The sequence below is a fragment of the Lissotriton helveticus genome, chromosome 2_2 (genome assembly GCF_964261635.1).
Source record: "Lissotriton helveticus chromosome 2_2, aLisHel1.1, whole genome shotgun sequence".
NCBI lineage: Eukaryota > Metazoa > Chordata > Amphibia > Caudata > Salamandridae > Lissotriton > Lissotriton helveticus.
This window is the reverse complement of record NC_136060.1, coordinates 133,068,218-133,090,298: the sequence shown is the minus strand read 5'-3', so window position 1 is coordinate 133,090,298 and position 22,081 is coordinate 133,068,218. Positions and strand designations below refer to the sequence as shown.

Here is a 22,081-nt window from a genome sequence, read left to right as displayed (position 1 = left end):
CTACTTTCTACTCATACGAGTGTCCTCATGGGAATCGGGGCAATCTGCATCACGACAAGAAAAAGTCGATATGACTAAAATACGGAGACAGCCTCATTCATCTGGTTAGCTCATGTGACACGCTTAATCCTTTTGAGTGTATGCTTTATAGATCCTTAATACTAAGTTCTCGCATGAAATACGTTTGTTTATCTCTCCCGGCCGCCTCGCGCTGTCATTGGTAGTTCGATCAACCAATGAGTGTGGGACAACATAATGATAAACATTAACCGGGACAATTCATTTCCGTTTCCGGTTTTCTGCGCCCAATCAGGTGAACACTAACGTCACTATAGCGTGGGAAACAGCGTGGCATACAGTCTTTCTGTTCCTAGTTAACTATTGGCTGTTTTCCAGTACTATTGACCAATTGCAATGCGGTTACTTTTAGAGTTAGCTGCCATATAGGTCCGCCACAGCCCCTTTTTACACGCTCATACACGCAGCCTCACCACCTTCCCCTCGGCTCAGTTACACGACCGAGGCAACGACGGACAGGTGGGTGAGCGCTGCGTAATTCTTACAGATATCTTTGCAAGGTAGACCATTTGGGTCTAGATGGGCGGACAGATTGAACAATAATATTGAATATTTAATATTTAATCTCTCAACAATACCTGCAAGTTGTTTGCACTTAGCTAAAATTGGCTTCAATATTTTTCCCAGCAATTTACTATTACTTTGCAAAAAACTGTGTTCTGTTGAAAGAGTTTTTCATTATAAGCATAGGGAATAGTATAGATTGATGACAAATGGTCGATTACCTCCACAAGGGGCCTATACATGAGTCTCCCCTCATTAACCCTATGCCCCGGGGCTCTGCTTTACTTTGCTCGCTTTTTGAGTTTTCTTGTTGACTCCTCAGAAGTTATATTTATTCTATGCCTATAAGTGCAAGTTTATTCCCTTTTTTCTTCGTTTAGAGCGTGGCCTCTTTCTTCCTGAGCGAGCGCCAGGAGAGGTGAGGCTTTTCCTCCCTTCAATGATGGGTGAGTAGATAATGCATGACTGTAATATGATATTTACAGTGTTTGGAAATTAGTCTGTACATATTTAGATCCACTCAATTTCTGAGAGACTATTATGTATTGTATATAGACCATTCTTTCCTTTTTTCTTCGTGTGTTTTGATTTCACAGGAGAGTTCTCGGATTGAAGAGACCATACCATTGGTAGGTTCTTTTTTCACAATTGCAGTAGTATACTTCATAGGTCCTGACGAAAGCCCATGAGGGCTGAAACATGTTGACCACTTTACATCTTTGATGGTTAGTAATTTTTAAAATACTATACCTACTCTGCTTTTAGAACATACCGTCCTGATGGTCACCCTTAATAAAATTATTTGTTAGTCATCACGACAGGTATTTTTAACCTTTCCACCACTATTGTTTTCTTTTGGGCACTGCAATTTTCCCTATCAGCTCTTTATAACACCCGTCTTCTGTGTGATGGTTGATTTCTTGCGCGTCTGATGATCCGCACTTCACAAACCTCATTGAATTAATTGAGGATTTGTCTTACGGACATCATTCGCAGCTATAAAACCCAGATGACGAGGCTCCACCAATTAGGTGTGCTGATGGGTTTCTTCACTCATTAATTGAGATTTTTCTGACTGCTCTCCTGTGTTTTCTCTTTTATAACCACTTTCTTATATAACCACTAGGTATTAAATGCTGTCTCTGATAACCACTAGGTATCAGACAATGCTGTTCCTTCATAATAAGTATTATCTATTATGAGAACTTATTAGACCTATTGTATCTTTCGTGTTTTTTGATTATTGAGTTGGGGGACAAGATACCAATTGGTCTTTAAAAATTTTCTTCCCCTAGGACCCCCCCTCACATGTTTGTCTTTTGGTGTATTTGGTGGAATGATCAGAATTTCTGCAATCCTCATTTCTTCAATCTTCATAGTATTGTTATAAGTGGAACACTTATTAGCATTATTATGATTATTGAATTAGATTTTATTAAATGTTTTCAGGACAGTGATGATAGAATCTACTTCCAGCATGATTAATCTATGAAATCACAATACACTTTCACTAAGACCCATGTACCGTTTGACTTTGGCAAATTTTATGAGAGTGGGGAAAAAGACAATAGTCTCTCAGCAGCCACTTGTCCCTGAAAAGGGCCCAGGGGGCTGAACCAACTATCTTCATCTGCAATTTGTTTAAATTGAGTGCTCTCTTGTTGGGTGTCCCTGGGCTTTACTGAGAACGCCTAACCAAAGAACAGTGAATTAACCCTTTCTATCAGTCGATTTAATTATCTATGATACTGTATTGCTGCGTACTTCTTAACTTCCAAGTTAACTAGGTGTAAATCTGGTCAGGAAAATACAAGGGTTCTGTAATATTGATTCACCCGAGTAGAGCTCTTCCAATCAATAATTACCTAATTGGATTTCATAGATTATTTGGCTGTTACATACATATTTACAGCGGTATAAACAAAATAAAATGTATTTATCAGAAACATTCATTTATTGTATACTTACAATGCCTACTGTTAAAGCACCGACCCATTTGGTAGCCTAGAGGGTCTTGCAAGCACATAATATATGCCACAGATAAGGGTATGTGTTAGGGGCAGTTCTAAATGGAAAATCTACAACGTACTTATACAACTTAAGTAGGTAGTTTTTGTTTTTAATACTGCCAAAGGGTGGAAGGAAAGTGGTAAATGAAACATTGATTCATTTTTGTGTGAATGGTGGATATTTATTTTTTGTTCCTCCAAGTCAGAACAATTGCGCCATCATAACTGTGTTGACATCGTACAATATCAAAATAATATTATCTTGTTTTTAATTTGAAATCATAGTTTGCTTTTTTTCTGAAAGCTCCCATGAGTAAATGCTTTAGGATAATGAGAGCACTTTTGGATAGCTCTCCTATTATTACTTTGTTCCATTAGGACTGCGCGAAACACAGCTCTGACTTTGCCATATTGCTTTGGTTTTTTTTGTAACATATTTTCCGACCACTTCTAGTTCTATCTAAATCCTTGTTTTCATGAATGTTTTAGGTGTCACTCAACAGAGAAACTAAGAGATTCATTGGATTACCTCAGATCTTTATTGAACGAGCCTGCAAATTTCAAACTTATTTATAGATATGCATTTGACTTTGCACGAGTGAGTATTTAGAATTGTTTCTATGATATCTTGTTTGATACCTTTTTGTTTTTCATTTTTAATATGTTTATTTTACTAGTTTCTCGCTTAATAATTAACAGTGCTCCCAGTACACATTGTCCCAAATGGCTTTGTTGCCAACAGTAGGTAACCCATGCCTTTCTGATTCTCTTTTCTTTAGCATAAGTTTGTAGAGTATATTATGCCATGCAGCAACTCCGGATTGTGTAGTCTTTTAATAGTTCCATTCTGGTGGGCTAAAAATAAACATAACATTGATAGAATAGTTAAGTATGTTGTTATTGTGCCTTAAGTATTAGAAAGAAAACACTTATTCCATAATTTAGGGTAACAAGTTGTGGATTTGTGCAGAATATGTGCATCAATGTCATGAAAAACATTATATGTAAAATTGTGTCACAGTAACTTGAGGACAGAGTGCATCAGGTATATTGCTGTGAACTGGATACATGACCCCACTTAATGTTAACAGTTTACTTTTGAAAGTCTTTACATATGGGTACTCTGATAAGTCAATAACAGGACAGACTAATACTTAAACCGGTCTCTCCCATAGCCTAGCATCTAGGTTCCTTACAGTGTCATTGTGAAACTACCATCCACCATTCTTTAACTTCTGACTAGCTAGGCTAGCGTTCGTCCCACCCTTTTCCTCATCTTGTATTTGTGCGTTACACTGTTTTCTGCCAGAAATCTTGCTCTCTACAGCCTTTTCGATTTGACTTTTGTAATGCAGGTTTCACTTGAACATTCTTGACTCTACTGATGTTAAGATTAAACCTTAATAAAAAAAACTGATTTTTGCTGTTTGATAGTGTATTGCAAATCTTGATTTGCCTTTGTTTCACAGAACAGAGATTTTTTCCCCTAATCCTGCTATGGTGAGTAGAATGTAAGATCTGAGGCCTCCAAATTTGATCACCAATTAAATAATTGCCTCTACTCAGTAGAATGAATTGGCAGGAGTATGGTTTGAATGCTTATTCAACCTTTACATGGTATGACAGGATATGTGGAAATAAATTACTATCTCACACTATAATTTCATTTCATTAATCTTTATTTCGGCAATTTGCCATAAAAGATGAGCATAAAATAAATACAGACAAGAATCAGACATCAGTGTTAAATCAATGGAGGGATAGCACACAGATAGTAAAAAAGAATGCCCCAATACACCTCAACTATAAAATGATCAAGTAAACCAGTACTGATTAATTAAAACAGTCAATGATATTACAATTTAATAAATAAGGAGAATTTAACAGTGTAGCTAAAATCTTGCATAAAATCACCAATACAGCATATTTGTACACTAACTAATACGTAAACTGAATCAGTGATGAAGTGCCCTCGGAGTAAGGAGCAATCTCATATGCCATGCTGCTTCGAGAAATTTGGCCATTGCAAAAACAGTTACTTTTGAAAGGTCAGTTTTAAGAATTCTAAAGGCCTCAGAGCATTTAGCAAACCCTAGATTTTTACATAAAGGAATTATCCAGAACCTTCTAGCCGCAATGTAGGCAGGACAAAAGAAGACTAGATGCAGTTCATCTTCAAGCCTACAATTGCAGCCAGGGCCGTTTTCCAGGGAGTGCTGCTTCCATTTGCTAGTAAATGCTCTTAGCGGAAGGGTACTGTACCGCCATTGCAGATATCATTTCCTGGCCAGATTTGGAAAGATATCATCAAGAACTGACTCAAACTTATAAAAATCTTTCACCCCGAGAAAAGTGTTAGCCAAAGAATCTGGGCGTGTACCCTGTGTGTGAGATGCAAGATTACATGCATGAAAAGTTGCCACCAGATGTTTTCGGGACAATCCCTGACAGGCAACTTCAGGATCACTCCACAGGGTCGAAAGGCCCAGCCGTGCAAACTCGGTTTTTAGATATTTGAACCACGGGATGTTCTCTATAGCAGGAAGAGCAAGAATTTCCTGCAATTCCTGCCTATAGTTGGCTAACTCGGGAGTGGACCATAATCTTCTCCAGAAGGTTAGAGGCTTTACACCCACTACTTCATCCAAAGGTTTCAGACCCAAATCCAACCTGAGGGGCAGAAGAGGGGTACTAGCCGGTAACTTTAGGAGTTGTCTAAGAAACTTGTTTTCTACAGTAACCAACTCTTTTTTGCAGGCATAACCCCAAAGTTCACTTCCATAAAGGATCGCACCTCTGGCCTGGAGTCTGTAAATCTCCAACGGGGGGGCTAGCGGTCTAACAGATGATTTATTAGAGTTGACTAGCCTAATTATTCCCCCTGCTATTTGAGCCAATCTGAGCTGGGACTTAACTTGATGGTCGCCCCATTCCAATTTATCATTCATAGTCACACCCAGGTACTCAAACGTAAAGACTCTTTCTAGCCTGTTCAGGCCTATGGATGGGTCGGGCGTGTTTTTTTGGGGGGGATTAAAAATCATGTACTTGGTCTTCAGGGCATTTATTTCGAGGCCATGCTCTCCACAGAATGCCTCAAACCCCTCCAGAATTAGCTGAATCCCCAAAGGGGATTTCGACAGCAGCAGGGTGTCGTCCGCAAACATAATTGCGGGCACCCTGCTGCCGCCGAGCCTTGGAGCGTCTGTGTTAGGGGCATTATTTAGGTAATCGATTACCCCGTTGACAAAGAGGCAAAACAGGGTCGGTGCAAGAACACAACCCTGCCTTACCCCTCTGCCAACGGGAAATCTTTTTGAGAGGCTACCCATCCTCCCGCACCGAACCTGTGCATAATTGTGTGTGTAGACGAACAATGATTTCTAAAAGAGCGTCGGGAATGGCAAGTTTGGCGAGTACCGTCCATAATTTACTCCGCGGGACCAAATCAAAGGCTGCGCGGAGGTCGACAAAGACGGTGTACAACGTACCCCCCTCCACCCGCACCGTCTTCCAGAAGATGAGGGCCAGCCGAAAAATTTGGTCCATAGTTGATACCTTAGTCCTAAACCCAGCCTGGAATGTGCTTAAAATTGAGTGGTCCGTCATCCATTCCTGCAGGCGGTCAAGTATCAGCCTCGCGAAGGTTTTTTGTGAAACATCAATGAGGCTGATTGGCCTGTAGTTGGCTGGTAGCAGAGGGGAGCCCTTCTTAAAAATCGGTACAATCTCCTCTCCCAGCTAAGTACTAGGGACCGCCATTCCCCCAAGAATTGCATTAAAAACTTCCAACAGATAGGGGGCCCAGACCCTAGGTTGGTGCTTAAATAAATCTCCCAGGATTTTGTCTAGCCCGGGGGGCTTTGCCCGATGGCAGTTTAGATATTACATTAAAAACCTCCCCCAGTGAGAATTGCATTGGCTCAACGCCCACCAATGTTAGAGATTGCGCGGTTGACCCGCCGGGGGGTATAGGGTGTTCAGTCGATAACCCATCACCGCTATTCCCTGGACCGAATTTACCAATTTAAGACCTATCTCTCTTCTCCCCTTTATGGGCAAAATCATAGAGAAATTTGTCAATAGGCATTTGTCAAAATACATCGAAGAGACAAATGGACTGGACCCCTCCCAGTCGGGTTTCAGGCCAAGACACAGCACCGAGACCACTTTGCTGTCAGTCGCAGACGATCTACACATGTTCCAGGATAAAGGCTACTCTGTTATCCTGGTTCTGTTAGATCTGTCTGCGACGTTTGACACCGTGTCATATGACATCATGACCACCAGGCTTGTTAACATCGGCCTGGAAGACAAGGCTCTGGCTTGGTTGAGGAGTTTCTTGACAGATCGCACCCAAACAGTCACCTTGGGTGCTTATCGGTCAGAGGAGTTGGGAATCTCGAAGGGGGTGCCACAGGGCTCTTGTTTGAGCCCTACCCTTTTTAACATCTATGTGGCCCCCCTAGCAAACATCATGAGATCCCATGGGTTCATCCCTGTGTCATATGCGGATGACACCCAACTCCTCTTTCCTTTTAAATCCCTTACGGATGAGGTCAGGAACTCCTTTTCCCAGGGGATGAAGGCAGTGGCCCACTGGATGGCATCTAACCTCCTGCAATGCAATGTTGCAAAGACGGAGGTGATGCTGTTCGGTGAGGCCAAACTCCTGTGGTCCCCCGACTGGTGGCCCCAAGATCTTGGCCCAGTCCCTGAGCCCAAGCAGGTGGTTAAGAATCTCGGTGTTCGTCTAGACCAGGAACTTTCTCTCAAGCAACATGCCAGTCAAGTGGTGGGGTCCTGTTTCCACATCATTGGGATGTTGCGGAAAGTATTCCCTCTGCTTCCTGACTCAACCAGGAAAACTTTAGTACGGCCTTAGTGTTGAGCCGCTTAGACTACTGCAATGGGTTACTGCTTTCAGCTAACGAGGGAGTAATCTCTAGATTGCAGGTAGTTCAAAACACCGCGGCTCGCCTTGTTCTAAATCGGCCTCCCCGCACCCCCTCCAAACCCCTCTTGACCACTCTGCATTGGCTTTCCATCAAACAGAGGGTGAAGTTCAAGGCCTGTTGTATCATACACATGTGTCTTCAGAAGAAAGGCCCCATGTACCTGTCTAATAAATTCTCTCTCTATGTACCCTCGCGATCCCTGAGATCTAGCGAACAGGCTTTGCTGCGGGTACCTAGAGCAAAAAAGGCAAGACAAGGCGATAGAGCACTTTCCATTGCTGGTCCAATGCTGTGGAATACCCTCCCATTCTCCTTGAGACTCTGCAAGGAGCACTTCCCCTTTAGGAGACAGTTAAAAACCTTTCTATTTCAAAATTAATAAGTTACACTGCTAGTACTGTTTATTTGCAATAAGGCTGCCAAAGGCGCGGAGATACTCCTTCGGGACGTGATCCTAGCGCGATACAAACCCGCAAATAAATAAATAAATAAATTGAAGCTTGGGCAGACGAGGGCTGTCCTCATCATAAAGGCTGCGGAAGTGGTCCTCCCACACTGAAGCCGCTATATTGGCCTCCACAGCTTGAGTCGGCTCAGCAGACCCAGTTCTCACAATCTGCCAGAATTTGCGGGCATCTCTGGTCTGGAGGGAGGCCAACATGTTTTCCCAATTGGAATAATCCCATTCCACCTTTGCATGGTGAATAGCTAGCTTCAGTTCCGCCCTCCTAGTCTTAATTGTCTCTATATCCCTAGGGTGCTTCAATACTGCGAGGAGGTTGGCCTTTGCCTTCCTACAAGCTGCATTGAACCAGGAGGATCTTTGCCCCCTACGGAGCCCTTTCCGCACTATTGGGTTTAAAAGTTCCACAAGGGTATCCACCAGATCCACATGGAGGGTGCCCAACTTGGGAAACAATTCTTCTGAGGAGGGTTGATTAATAAGGGCCTCAACACATTCAAGTGTGGGGAGGATCCGTGCATAGAGCTCGGAAATGTGGGCGGGATTATCCAAAAGCTTGGCCCATCTCACTCTGCGCCTATCATTGGTTAAAATTAATTTAGGATCTAAGGGTACCTCTGCCGGCTGAACACCCATGGAACCACTGGGCGAAACCAGCGAAAAGAATCAGCGCGTTATGATCGTTGTCGGTTCTTTGGACTACTACACAGTCAGATACCTTGTTCCAGTCCGATGTCTGAACAAGGATGTAGTCCAAATGGGACTCCTGGCCTGATTTGTTAAAGGTGGGTTTTGAAGGGATGTCACTCTTGATTCGGCCATTACAAGCCCTCAGAGAATTACTGAGAGTGAGTGCCAGAATTTGTGTTGCTAGGGGAGACCATGGCTTAGCTGGGGGGCCGACTAGTTGCGGAATTCCCCACTGATCATCCTCCTCCAGAAGTGCTCCCTCCATAGTCAGGGTTAACGGTTCCTCCTGACAATTAAAATCTCCCCCCAACAGGATCCTGGCACCCTTAGGTATTATGGGCAAAAATAAGGAGAGCTCGTCAAAAGTGTGTGAGGGCTTTGATATACCCATCGGTCTGGAGTATACATTTATCAGCGCGAGTTGAGTATGGTTCGGCCATTCCAACAGCACGCACTGGACGTCCAGTGAATTAGTTTTAAGGGCCCTAGCCTTGCATCCCAAATGGGATGCCACCCATATGCAGAGGCCCCCCGAGGGCCGTCCTTTCCCCTCCCATTTAGCTGGAATTGAAAAGGTTGCATAGCCTGATCGCCATTTTTCCCCCCGTACCCATGTCTCCTGAAACAGGCATACATCCTGTGCGTCAATGAAAGACCCCCCACTCAGGGGAGTCTAATTTACCCTGAAGTCCGGCCAAATTCCATGAGAGAATAGACAAACAGGATATACGCTCGCCGGAGGGCATAGCAGGGGAATCAAATAAAGTAACCACAGTGGTGTCTGCCAGCTCGGGGAGAGGTTCGATGAATTGAATGTCCGCACCGATCACACCCTCACCAATGGCATTTGTTTGGCCACCCATGCCCTGGTCAAACTGTAATCTTCAATCACAGTCATCCATACCTGAGAAGACATCAAACCTATTTACTGACTCCAGAGGTGTAAAAGGTCTTAGGTGATCCATTCTCCTATTGGACTTTGTGTTGAGCCTAGGGGGTACCATATTCCACCCAAAGGGGTCAACAGCGAGTAAGGGGTGTGGAGCTTGTAACGGGTATCTAGTATTGTAGGATGTTGAAGGGATAATCTGATTGGGTGCCTGGCCACCAATGTAGGTGGGAGGGAACACTAGGGATCTGGGGTAGAAATAAGTCAAGGGATGAGGAACGATGGAATTGCTGCCACCACCCAGGGGCCAATTTAATATATAGTTGACCGCTCGAGAGTCTCTAAAATTTACAACAACTAGATCTCCCTCAATGTCCTTGGCCCTACCACCCAGCCAAGATAGACTCCGGACATGAACAATATCACCATCGATGTTATGTGTGAGTGGTCTAAATTGGCTGAGCCAGTGCATGATTTTATTTTTCAACTGGTGACACCCTTCCCTCCTATTATCTGGCAAACAAGGGACCCCGGTCAGAACAACCACATACGGGACAGCTTCAGGGGGTAATTGTACTTGGGGGCCTTTACGGGAGGGTGACCTAGTATATCTGGTGGTACCCCATGTGGTCTCCTGTGTGTTTCCTAGAGATGATTTTCCAGGACCCCTCGGGACTGCACTAACTGGTTTAGGAGCTAAGTTGTTATTCTGCTTAGAGGGTGGAGCCCACTGTTGCTTGAGGTTTGTTAGTTTAATAGATTGAGCAGTACCTGTAGAAGCACTGGGAATGCACGATGTCACCAAGGCTGGGGGTGGGACAACCTCACTCACCAGTACCTTGGATGATCCCTCATGATTACTAATTGCAGTCTCAATGTTCTCAAGCCTTTTCACAACCCTCCTCAGCCTCTCTATGATGGGTAAGATGAAAGACCTTATTAGGTGTTCCATATTATCCAGTGAAGCGGCAGTAGATACGTCCATTAGGGAGGGGTCACCAGGGATATCGAGTTGAACAGTGGTATTCACGGCCTGTACAGCTGGTGCCAGTGGTGGTGGAGATGCTGAATTTGGCATATTGGCTTGGGCGGCCATTAAGGCCGAAACAGTTCTGGAACTAGAGTTTGAGGGTTTACCAAAATCAGTATGACTGATCTTGGGCTTTTGTGGGTCCCCCCCTTCCGTCTTCTTTTGGTAGGTGGTGGGCCATGGACCTTGACGGGCACTGGTTTTTTCAGTCTATTTTGAGCAGGTTTAACCTGGGCCAGAGTCCGGGTAATCGAGTCGGCATCTATCAAAATCGGGTTGGAGAGAAGAGTGTCACTTATGGACTGGTCTATGGGGACCAAAGGTGTTGGAGTGCATTCACGTAACAAGAATGGAAAACTCTCCAAGGATAGAGGGTCTTCATTGCTGGCAGTACATCCTACAGCAGGGGAAAGGGCGTTAAGCGGGGGATCTGTGGAAGCTCTGTTCTTCATACATTCCACAGAGCGACGACGCTCTGCACGACGCTCAGCCAGTAACTTTTCCCTATCTGGATCAATGAGAGCCTTTGTAAAATAATTGTCGAGTGTGCCATTATTATTACCCCCGATCTTCTCAGGAAGTGTTTTGTCCGGGCTTTGGGCCATTGCGGACAGAAGGACGAACAGAATATGGTGACAGATGCGATGGAAGAGGGTAGGCCCTGCCCGGCCTCACTCGGTCTCTGAGGGCCTCAGAGGGCCCGCCCTTTGCCCGGGCTTAGCCCCGGGCGCTCCCGCGCAGCGGAAACGGTGCTTGGTATTGTAGGGATTTGGTTAGTAGGGGTGTGTCAGTCAGGGAGAGCGGCCCAGGTGTTTTGGGTCTGGCTAACAGGGGCTCCTGGGAAATGGAGTCCCTGTACCAGTCGCTCGCAGCCCTGAGGATTTTCAGCACAACCCACAGCAGTCTTACAGGTCCCGACCCGTTACTCGCCAACTCCCACAGTCTGCAAGCACCACGAAGCGGGACCCGTGCAGCGGGTCCTGCGAGGTATAGCGCTTCAGAAGGAGCAGCGCGCAGGATAGCAGCAGCACACAAACGGCAGCAAGGGTCCAGCCCCAAAAGGAAAACAGAGATGATGACTATAATTATTTTAGTTCTAATGTAGAAATTGCTTTCTTACAAAGATCATGTGATGAACAAAATACATTACACAGGGTTGGGCTTTGGTTCAGCCCTCTTCAGCCATTGGATACTTTGTCTCCGCTCCCTTCTACCATTACTTGATTGAATTGTTATTGTAAATTCGAAATTAACACTCAAGTATTTTCTCTTTATCATCTTGCTTTTAGCTGTGAGGCCTATTAATCCACTTTGAGAGTTCTTCCATTACAGTGCTTCCATGGCGAAACTTGAATGGGCTGCAGTTGAGGGGCACCTTTGTTGCCTACTCCCACCCTACACTTGCTCTTACTTCTTCCTCTCACTTCTTCCTCTCTTATCTCTTCTCCCATCTATATCACTACCCCTGCAACTCCTCCCGTTGTTAACACACCTATTTTTACATCCACCTCTTAACCTCCCAGCAAACTTTCCCCTCTTCTTCCTCCCTATCCAGGCTCACAAACCTACCCATATTATCAGTCTTCCTAGTTCTTGCCCCTTACTTTAATTTACTGTGCCTGTGCGCCCCACCGCTCGCATTGCCCGCATTGCTTTCTATTCAGCATCGTGCACAATTTTCGTCCTGTTTCCCTTTTGCTGTCGTCGCTGCCATTTGGTTGTGCCTCCAGCCCGTCCCTCCCCCCACGCCCCCGCCTCCCTGCTGACCCTCCCACGCTCCGCCCTCCTCCACTTACCATTTATGACAGATGCATTAGCGCGCAGCGTTCACGCGCAGCGGGTGCGCCCCATGCGCGCCGAAGGCGCGCCAAAGGTAAGCCCGTCTACGCCTGGACCGCGCCCAGCGCCAGACCCCCTGGTCCCCGCAATGCCCAGCCCACCCGCATTACATACGCCGCCTCCACCCTCTTAGCACTAAACGCCGGCCGTCTCCCCAATTGCGTCCAGGCCGCACCTGGACATACCCATGGACCCTTCACATGCAACTCTTGCAAGTATGACGGCACCAAGACCAACTCCCCATCTACCAACACCAAACAGAGATCTGACACCAACCACCTACAATGCATCCTTCTCAACACCCGCTCGGTCCACAGACACGCCATCGACCTTTGGAATCTACTAGACACCTTCTCTCCGGACGTCGCCTTCCTAACCGAAACATGGATGAACGCCTCCTCAGCCCCAGACATCACCATTGCCATCCCGGAAGGCTACAAGATCATCCGAAAAGACCGCACCAATCGAAAAACAGGAGGAGGCATCGTTATCGTCCACAAGAATTCCATCCGCATCTCAACCAGCTCAGACGTCAACCTCGCCAGCGCCGAACACCTTCACTTCCAGATCCACACCGACCCCAAGACCACACTCCGAGGCACCCTCCTCTACAGGCCACTAGGACCCCGTGCACAATTCAGTGAAGACATCACTGACTTTATCACCCCACACGCCCTCCCCTCCGAGGACTACATACTACTAGGAGACCTCAATTTTCACCTGGAAAAGAGCAACGACTGCAACACCACCACCCTTCTGGACAATCTGGCCAACCTCGGACAAAAACAACTTGTTAACACCCCCACTCACTACGCAGGCCACACACTCGACCCCATCTTCACCTCCAGCAAACATATCTCCTTCAGTCACACCACAGTTCTCCATTGGACGGACCACAGCTGTGTTCACTTTGTCTACAAAAAGACCACAACCCACTACATTCCTCAACCCACTTTGCGAAGAAACTGGAACAAAATCACCATCGACCAAATCTCCTCATCGCTTCTTCAAAACCCCCCGGCCCACTCTTCGAACGCCAACCAAGCAGCCGCTAACCTCACTCAATGGCTAACGAATAGCGCCGACAACCTAGCACCTTTGAAAAAAACGTCAAAACAAACTAGGCAGCAAAAACGCCCCCTGGTTCAACGATGATCTTAAGACATCGAAGAAACTCTGTCGCTCCCTTGTGAAGGCCTGGAAAAAAGACCCAAACACCAGCACCAAAGACGCCCTCAAAAACGCCACTCGCACACACCACCAACTGATCCGGACTGCCAAGAAAGCTGCACTTAAAGACCGTCTAGACAACAACGCCCACAACAGCAAGGAACTATTCAACATCGTCAAAGAATTTACCAACCCCTCAGCCAACTCCAACGACATCACTCCCTCTCAAACCCTCTGTGACTCCCTTGCCTCGTTCTTCCACAACAAAATCGCAGACATACACAACAGCTTCGACAACCAACACGAAAACCAAGCCACCCAACCTTCTGCCGTACCCTCACGCCCCTTGAACATCCTAACTGATTGGAACCCAATCTCCACTGAGGACACCATCCACCTGATGAACTCCATCCACTCAGGATCCCCCACAGACCCATGCCCTCACCATATCTTCAACAAAGCTGACTCCATCATAGCACCACACCTCCGAGACATCATCAACTGCTCCCTCAACTCTGCCACCTTCCCGGAAAGCTGGAAACACGCCGAACTCAGCGCCCTTCTGAAAAAACCCACAGCTGACCCCAACGAACTCAAAAACTACCGCCCCATCTCGCTCCTACCATTCCCGGCCAAAGTCATCGAGAAAGCCGTCAACAGCCAGCTCGCCGCCTTCCTCGAAACCAACAAATCCCTCGACTCCTCACAGTCCGGCTTCCGAGCAAAACACAGCACTGAGACCGCACTCATTGCAGCAACAGACGACATTCGAACCCTACTGGACAATGGAGACACAGTCGCCCTCATCCTCCTTGACCTCTCCGCAGCCTTCGACACAGTCTGTCATAACACCCTCCTACAACGCCTCAAAAACATTGGAATCCAAGGAAAAGCATTGGATTGGCTCAGCTCGTTCCTTACCGGAAGAACTCAGAGAGTCCGCCTTCCACCATTCAAGTCAGAAGCCACTGAAGTCCTTTGCGGCGTGCCACAAGGATCTTCACTCAGCCCCACTCTCTTCAACGTATACATGAGCCCCCTCGCGACAATCGCACGCCAACACAACCTCAACATCATCTCCTACGCTGATGACACTCCACTGATCCTCTCACTCACCAACGACCCGAACACCGCCAAAACCAAACTACATGAAGGAATGAAAGAAGTAGCCGAGTGGATGAGACACAGCCGTCTGAAACTGAACTCAGACAAAACAGAAGTCCTTATCTTAGGCACCTCCCCTTCCGCCTGGGACGACTCTTGGTGGCCAGAGGCCCTTGGAAAAGCACCCACCCCGACGGACCACGCACGGAACCTGGGCATCATCCTGGACTCCTCACTCTCGATGAACAGACAAGTCAACGCTGTCTCATCATCGTGCTTCAACATTCTTCGCATGCTCAAAAAAACATTTCGCTGGATCCCCACCGAAACTAGAAAAACGGTCACCCACGCACTGGTCACGAGCCGCCTGGACTACGGTAACACCCTATACGCCGGAACCACCGCAATACTTCAGAAAAAACTCCAACGCATCCAGAACGCTTCAGCCAGACTCATACTAGACATCCCACGTAAAGACCACATTTCTAGTCACCTGAAAAACCTCCACTGGCTCCCCGTCAATAAGAGAATAACATTCCGCCTCTTAACCCACGCACACAAAGCACTTTACGAACTCGGACCCGAATGCCTCAACACACGACTCTCCTTCTACACCCCCTCCCGCCAGCTACGCTCCTCCAACCAAGCCCTTGCTGCCGTACCCCGCATCAACAAAACCACCATGGGAGGTAGATCCTTCTCCTACCTGGCAGCTAAAACCTGGAACTCACTCCCCATTCACCTTCGCCTCACTCAGAACCACCTATCATTCAGAAAGCAACTTAAAACTTGGATATTCGACAAGTAATTCCCCACCCTTCCTCAAGCGCCTTGAGACCCTCTGGGTATGTAGCGCGCTATATAATTTTTTTGACTTGACTTGACTTGACTTACTTATATTTATCCTCGTACTTCTCCTTACTCCTACTCCAATCTGTGCCTACTCTGATTCCTACTGATTTCTACCTTCGCTGTTAATCCCACTCTCACTCCTACGTCTATTTGTACTTACTCCAAATCTTGCCCCTGTGTACGCTTCTACATAATCAGTTTCTTATCCTACACTTACTCCTTCCCATTCCTACTTTTACCCCTTCACTTATTCAGATTTTCACTCCTACCTGTTCTGCTACTTGCTTTCACCTCTAATCTAACTCCTGTTATGCCTAAACGTACTGATTTACACCTGCTTTTTCACATTCTCCTATTTTCTCCTACTCTTACCACTACACTTTTGCCCTACTCACTTATATTTTTTGCTACTACTCTATTAGCTGAACACATCATCCTTTGCCTCTTCTCTGGTCATTTAACATTTCTAGAGATTGGATTTGCTCAATATACTCTAATCCTACAGGAGCTCTTGAAGCTGAAGCTCTGAGCTGCCAACACTCACTTTTCGGGCTGCAAAGGCAGTGGTGGTGTGTAATACTAGGGGGGGTGGAACACACACACCACCACCCCACACACCACCACCACCCAACCCACACGAGTCCCACACACACCACCACCCCACACTCACCCAACCCCCACACCCCCCTACACACACACAAACATTCACCACCCCCCACACACACTCCCACACATACCAGCCCCCCACATGCACCCCCATCCACCACCCCCACAGACACACCACCCCCACAGACACACCACCCCCACAGACACACCACCCCCACAGACACACCACCCCCACAGACACACCACCCCCACAGACACACCACCCCCACAGACACACCACCCCCACAGACACACCACCCCCACAGACACACCACCCCCACAGACACACACCACCCCCACAGACACACACCACCCCCACAGACACACACCACCCCCACAGACACACACCACCCCCACAGACACACACCACCCCCACAGACACACACCACCCCCACAGACACACACCACCCCCACAGACACACACCACCCCCACAGACACACACCACCCCCACAGACACACACCACCCCCACAGACACACACCACCCCCACAGACACACACCACCCCCACAGACACACACCACCCCCACAGACACACACCACCCCCACAGACACACACCACCCCCACAGACACACACCACCCCCACAGACACACACCACCCCCACAGACACACACCACCCCCACAGACACACACCACCCCCACAGACACACACCACCCCCACAGACACACACCACCCCCACAGACACACACCACCCCCACAGACACACACCACCCCCACAGACACCCACCCCCACACAGACACCCACCCCCACACAGACACCCACCCCCACACAGACACCCACCCCCACACAGACACCCACCCCCACACAGACACCCACCCCCACACAGACACCCACCCCCACACAGACACCCACCCCCACACAGACACCCACCCCCACACAGACACCCACCCCCACACAGACACCCACCCCCACACAGACACCCACCCCCACACAGACACCCACCCCCACACAGACACCCACCCCCACACAGACACCCACCCCCACACAGACACCCACCCCCACACAGACACCCACCCCCACACAGACACCCACCCCCACCTACCCACCCACCCCCACACACACAAACAACCCCCACATACTTTTTGCCTAGCTTTTAATGCAACTTTGACTGTCCAAGTTCCCAGTACCGGTGTTCCTTCGTAAAGCTGATTCACAATTGACCCTTCAAGCCCGCTGTAAGTCCCTGATAAAAGGTACATGGGTACCTAGGGCATTGGGACTGAAGAGGGCCTCCTAGGTAAGCCTCAACGAGGCCATGCAGACTACCACGGCAGCATGCATGGCCTGGTGCAGACAAAACAACACATTCGATCTAGGTAAGTCACCCCTCTAGCAGGCCTTACCAGTCTTCGTGCAGGGTGCACTATATCACAGGTGTGGGCATATCTGTATGAGCAGATATGCCCCTACAGTATTGGGGTCTATTCCTTAATATTGTAAGTGCCAGGAAAGCTATAAAGAGCACATGGGCTGGGAACTTGACAACTTGAGTTCCATAGCCCTACTATGGTTTCTCTGAAGCCAGGAGTGTTTGGTACCAAACTACTCCTTTCAGTAAATCCACACTGATTCTAGTGTGGGATTTATTGAACCAGGTACCCAGGGGTGCACCCTAAAAACCTACTGAACCTCGTGAGGGGAGCCTTCTACACAAAGACCTGTTTCTGGACCCTTGGTTGGAGAGCCTCTGCTCTCTGGAACCAGAAACAATGCATATCCTGCGCATAGGTGTCACACCTCCTCCCCTAGGATGGGCCAGTGCTTCGAAGGGGAAGCTTTAAAGTCTGCAGTTTTTGTAATGCAACCCCAATAGTTTGCTCCTAGGAGCAGATGGCAGCCCCCAGTTTACACCCCCACTTTGGGCAGGAAAAACTGGAGATTTGCCCACCTTTGCCAACTCCACCCCTCAAGTGGAGGAGGCGAAGTTAAACAAACTTTTCAGTCCCCTCCATCTTGAAGATGACAAGACTCTTCCAATCAGGACTAGGATTATTCCCCCCTCCCACAGGAGGGTGGCATAAGTGAGGGTGTAGTCACACCACATAAGGTGGCCATTGGCCCTACCTGCTATTCCCCTAAAGTGCCCCCTACATTTAGTATTTAGGAGGCTTCCTCAGACCTTGAAACTAGATCTGCGACGACCTAAGAAGAAAGAAAACATCCCAGAAGATGACTGCCTTGGCCACAGCCCTACTGGCCTGTCTCCAGCTTCTACGGGCCTGCAACCGAAAAGGCGACCTGTCTTGCAGCCAGCGACCTCTGAAACCCCTGGGAGAAATGTTGCCTTCGAAAAAGACTCCAGTCTCCTGTGGACAGCGGATCTGTCCAGAAGAAATCGACTCCAAGGACTCCTGTGCCACCTGAAATCATGAGTCCTGCCCACTTTGCGCCCCAGGGCCCGAGTCCGAGTGGCTCACCTATCCAGTGAAGTCTCCCCAGCAATCCTGACCTCGAATCCAGCATTGGCTGGCCTCACCTGACCTCCACAACGGCACCTGCAGTGTAATCCTGAAGGGTGCCCCCAACACCCCGACCGGCCCAGTAAGACCAAATCTGACATTTAAAGGCACCCTTGCACCCGCAGCCCCTGGGCTTCTGGGAGCGTGACCTGCGGTGTCCCTGTGACCCCCCCCAACCTACCTGTGCTGTTGCTGCTTTTCTGCCTGCACCCTCCAGTTCGACGCTTGCAGCCTGTTTCCTCATAAGAAGAATCTTCACTGAAACTCATTCAGCGCCCAACACTGAAATTGCACCCGGCTGCCCTTGTGCCTCTGGCGGTGTATGTTTGGGCTGCTTTGTGGCCTCCCCATGTGCTGGTTCGAACCACCCACGCTTGGCCCCTGCAACGATCTACTTGCCTGCACGCAGTGGTGCCTTAGGCACCCCCAGTTTCCATTGAAACGCATTGAGCCGAACTCCGATTTTGACCTCTACACCCAACTGCCCCTGTGCGGCTGGTAGTGCAGTTTTGGTACTCGCCTGACCCTTACCGACCTTTGGTCCAGAAGACTGAAATTGTGTTCTGTTAAACAACATTATTGCTATCCTCCATACGATAGCATTGAACTGTTCAGAAATTACACTGTTGATTTTTTTAAAGTTCAAAGTATTTTTAGTTACCTTATTGCGTAGATCTTAGTCCTAAAATAAAGTACCAAAAAAGGTTATTTTTATAAAATTGGAACCCCTAGACTCTGTCTGGTATACCCACCTAGTGGCATACCATATACAGAGCCAGCTTCCTAGATAACTCATTAATATATACATACATTCATACATACTTGCAAGTACGCACAAAACATCAATAAACATAAAACCTACCTTCACTACAGCTCTCTGGGAGGGAAGGCTCAGAGGTCTCAGTAGAGTTAGGACTGCTGCCTTCTCTCATTGACTGTCTCTGGGTCAGCCAATGAGGGAAGGCATTAGTCCCTCACTCGTTACATGGTGGGATGGGATCAGTGAGACTGCTGACCTCACCCCAAACAGTGACGAGGTGTCACTGATTGGCACTTGGCCCTGGGCACGTCACGGCTTAAAACTGAAGCACCACGGTCCGAGTCGATCAGCGAGGTTCCCTCTTGTCACGAGGGGGAGGGCCTCAAGGCACTTATGCTGGGCTGAGGAGATCACGCCCATAGGGCTGTGACATCCTCAGTCTGGCAAAGTTCACCTTGGGCAGTCAGACACCTGCGGATCCAGAGTTGGTTCTGCTCCTGGCTGTCTGACCTGAACACGAAGAGGGCTTCAGGCTGACAGACGCTCTTCTTATGGTGGGGAATAGGGGGTGGGGGTGATTCCTCCTCCCATACACACGGGCCAGAGCTGCACAAAGGCCCGCCACAAAATGCAGCTTTCCTCTGTATCCATGGGCTCTCCCACACTGGTGCCAAAAGGCGCAATGGCACAAAAACTTATGAATGCACCGAAACAGTTGACACCGAAAAACAAATTCTTCACCCAAAACTCACTCAACACCGAAGGTGTCATCAACAGTAAGCTCCAAGCACTCAGGGCAGCACATACTCCAGCATCTACAGAAGGAGCTAGAAGCTTGGCAAAAGTCCTTTTATACACCTTCAGATGGGAACAATTGCTACCAAGCCCCTGTTGCAGCAACAGGACAATTTGCCAAAGAAGCAAAGCAGTTTTTCGAGGAGCAGATTGCAGTGGAACCCACACCTCCTCAAAGGCATGAAAGACTACAGGGCACTAGCAACTTCCTCCTTGCCCTCCTCCTCCTGCTCCTCCTCCACTATCATCTTCACCGTTGCTGACACCATCAAATGTGCCACCTCCTCTAGCTTCACCTCAGAAGTCACAACACTTTTCAGATGAGGAAAGGGGAACTGAGCCCATTGTACCCAGGTGAGCCCTACGATGCGTCCTATGACCCAGAACCGAGGGATGACCTGTTGAATGACTACTGTGTTGACCCTCCCAGGCGACACAACCTTAGCCTATATCTGGCAAAACCACACCTGCCTGATGATACCACCTTCTGTGAAGGCCATCCGCATAGTAGCTACTTTTCACAAAGTAGATATCCATGTTGTCTAGGAAGACAGTGACTTCCATGGTCGAAACACTCTCCAAAACATGGCGTACCCTCCAATTCTTCCCCATGATGAAGGGGAGGCTGAAGATGGGGCCTGATGCATTCAAGCAGCTGGTCAAAGTGTGAGTTGTCACGTTGAGGGTAGATAAACCCTAACCCAATTACCCGCCTTATATCCGCTGACATATTCCCCCGACTCACTAGTGGTTCGCTTGGCGAGCATGTGTGCAAATGCTCAAGGTACAGGGCACTCTCCATCTCTGACAAGAATAGTAAAAAGATTGACATAACCTGCAAAAAAGAGACGCACAGTGAGCCACACAATGGCGGATTGTTAACTCGCTGGGCCTGCTCGCCGGCTAAGACGGCACACAGGGATAAAATGGAGAAACTCCTCCAACACCTCCCCAAACAATAAAAGTAGCGTGGTCAGTATCTTATGATAGAAAGTAAGACCATCTTGAACACCACAATCCACACCGCAGCCGACACTTTGGCATGAGGTGTTAACACCAGCATCCTGGTCCAGCATCATACCTTGTGTGTCTTATTTCAGCATCTGTTAAACCTGCTGTTGTACAGCGAACATGTATTTGACGGCAGGTAGACCAAATACTTGCAAAACTAAACAAGCATTGGCATAGCCAATAGGTCTCGCCTTTGGTACATTATAAGTGGTTAGCCATGCAACAGTTGATATTGCACCAAGGATACTGTGCTGCATAATTAAATACTTTTAAGGTCCCAAAGGCAAGACCTATTGGCTGTGCTAATGCTCGTTTTGCATTTGATACCTAATGGAAGGGTTTGCCCCTTTATAGGCTTCACGATAAGCATAATGGTAAATTTGCTTTCTACAGCCTCATGGCAAGAGACATAGAAAACAGACAAATAGTCCAAAACTTCGATGGGAGACTTCATCACACAGTAGCCATTATATGCTGTATTGGTTTTGTTTTGGATTTCTTGTATCTGTAGTTATCCCCGACTGACCCTAATTCAACTCAAGTAACAGGCAGCAAGCTGGTCCTTTGCAACTAACTCGCCTTGTGCCTCCTTCGAAATTTTTTAAGTCTGATAAATATCACAATTTTAGGTCAGCAAAGCTATTTGAGGCGGAAACAGATTTCAGGTGAGAGACTGCAAGATCTGTAGAACTTTCCCTCAAATAACTCTGAGGGACAGAGAGGGACGTCTACTTCTGTGGCTACAGAAGATTAAGGATCAAGACAACCCTTTATCTGAGGTTGAAAGTGTTTCTTCTGTCAGGACTGCTGGCTCTAGGAAGAG

General features: G+C 47.7%; 1 protein-coding gene across 4 annotated transcripts in view; it reads left to right on the top strand.

Annotated features, from left to right (window-relative positions):
* The window catches only part of DCUN1D4 (defective in cullin neddylation 1 domain containing 4), a 549,716-nt gene that overhangs the window by 253,983 nt on the left and 273,652 nt on the right, over nucleotides 1-22,081 (top strand). For all 4 annotated transcript variants that reach the window (XM_078678202.1, XM_078678205.1, XM_078678206.1 and 1 more), the window contains one exon: nucleotides 3,081-3,189. In XM_078678202.1, coding sequence (XP_078534328.1) covers nucleotides 3,081-3,189 — 109 coding nt within the window. The remainder of the gene's footprint in view (nucleotides 1-3,080; nucleotides 3,190-22,081) is intronic.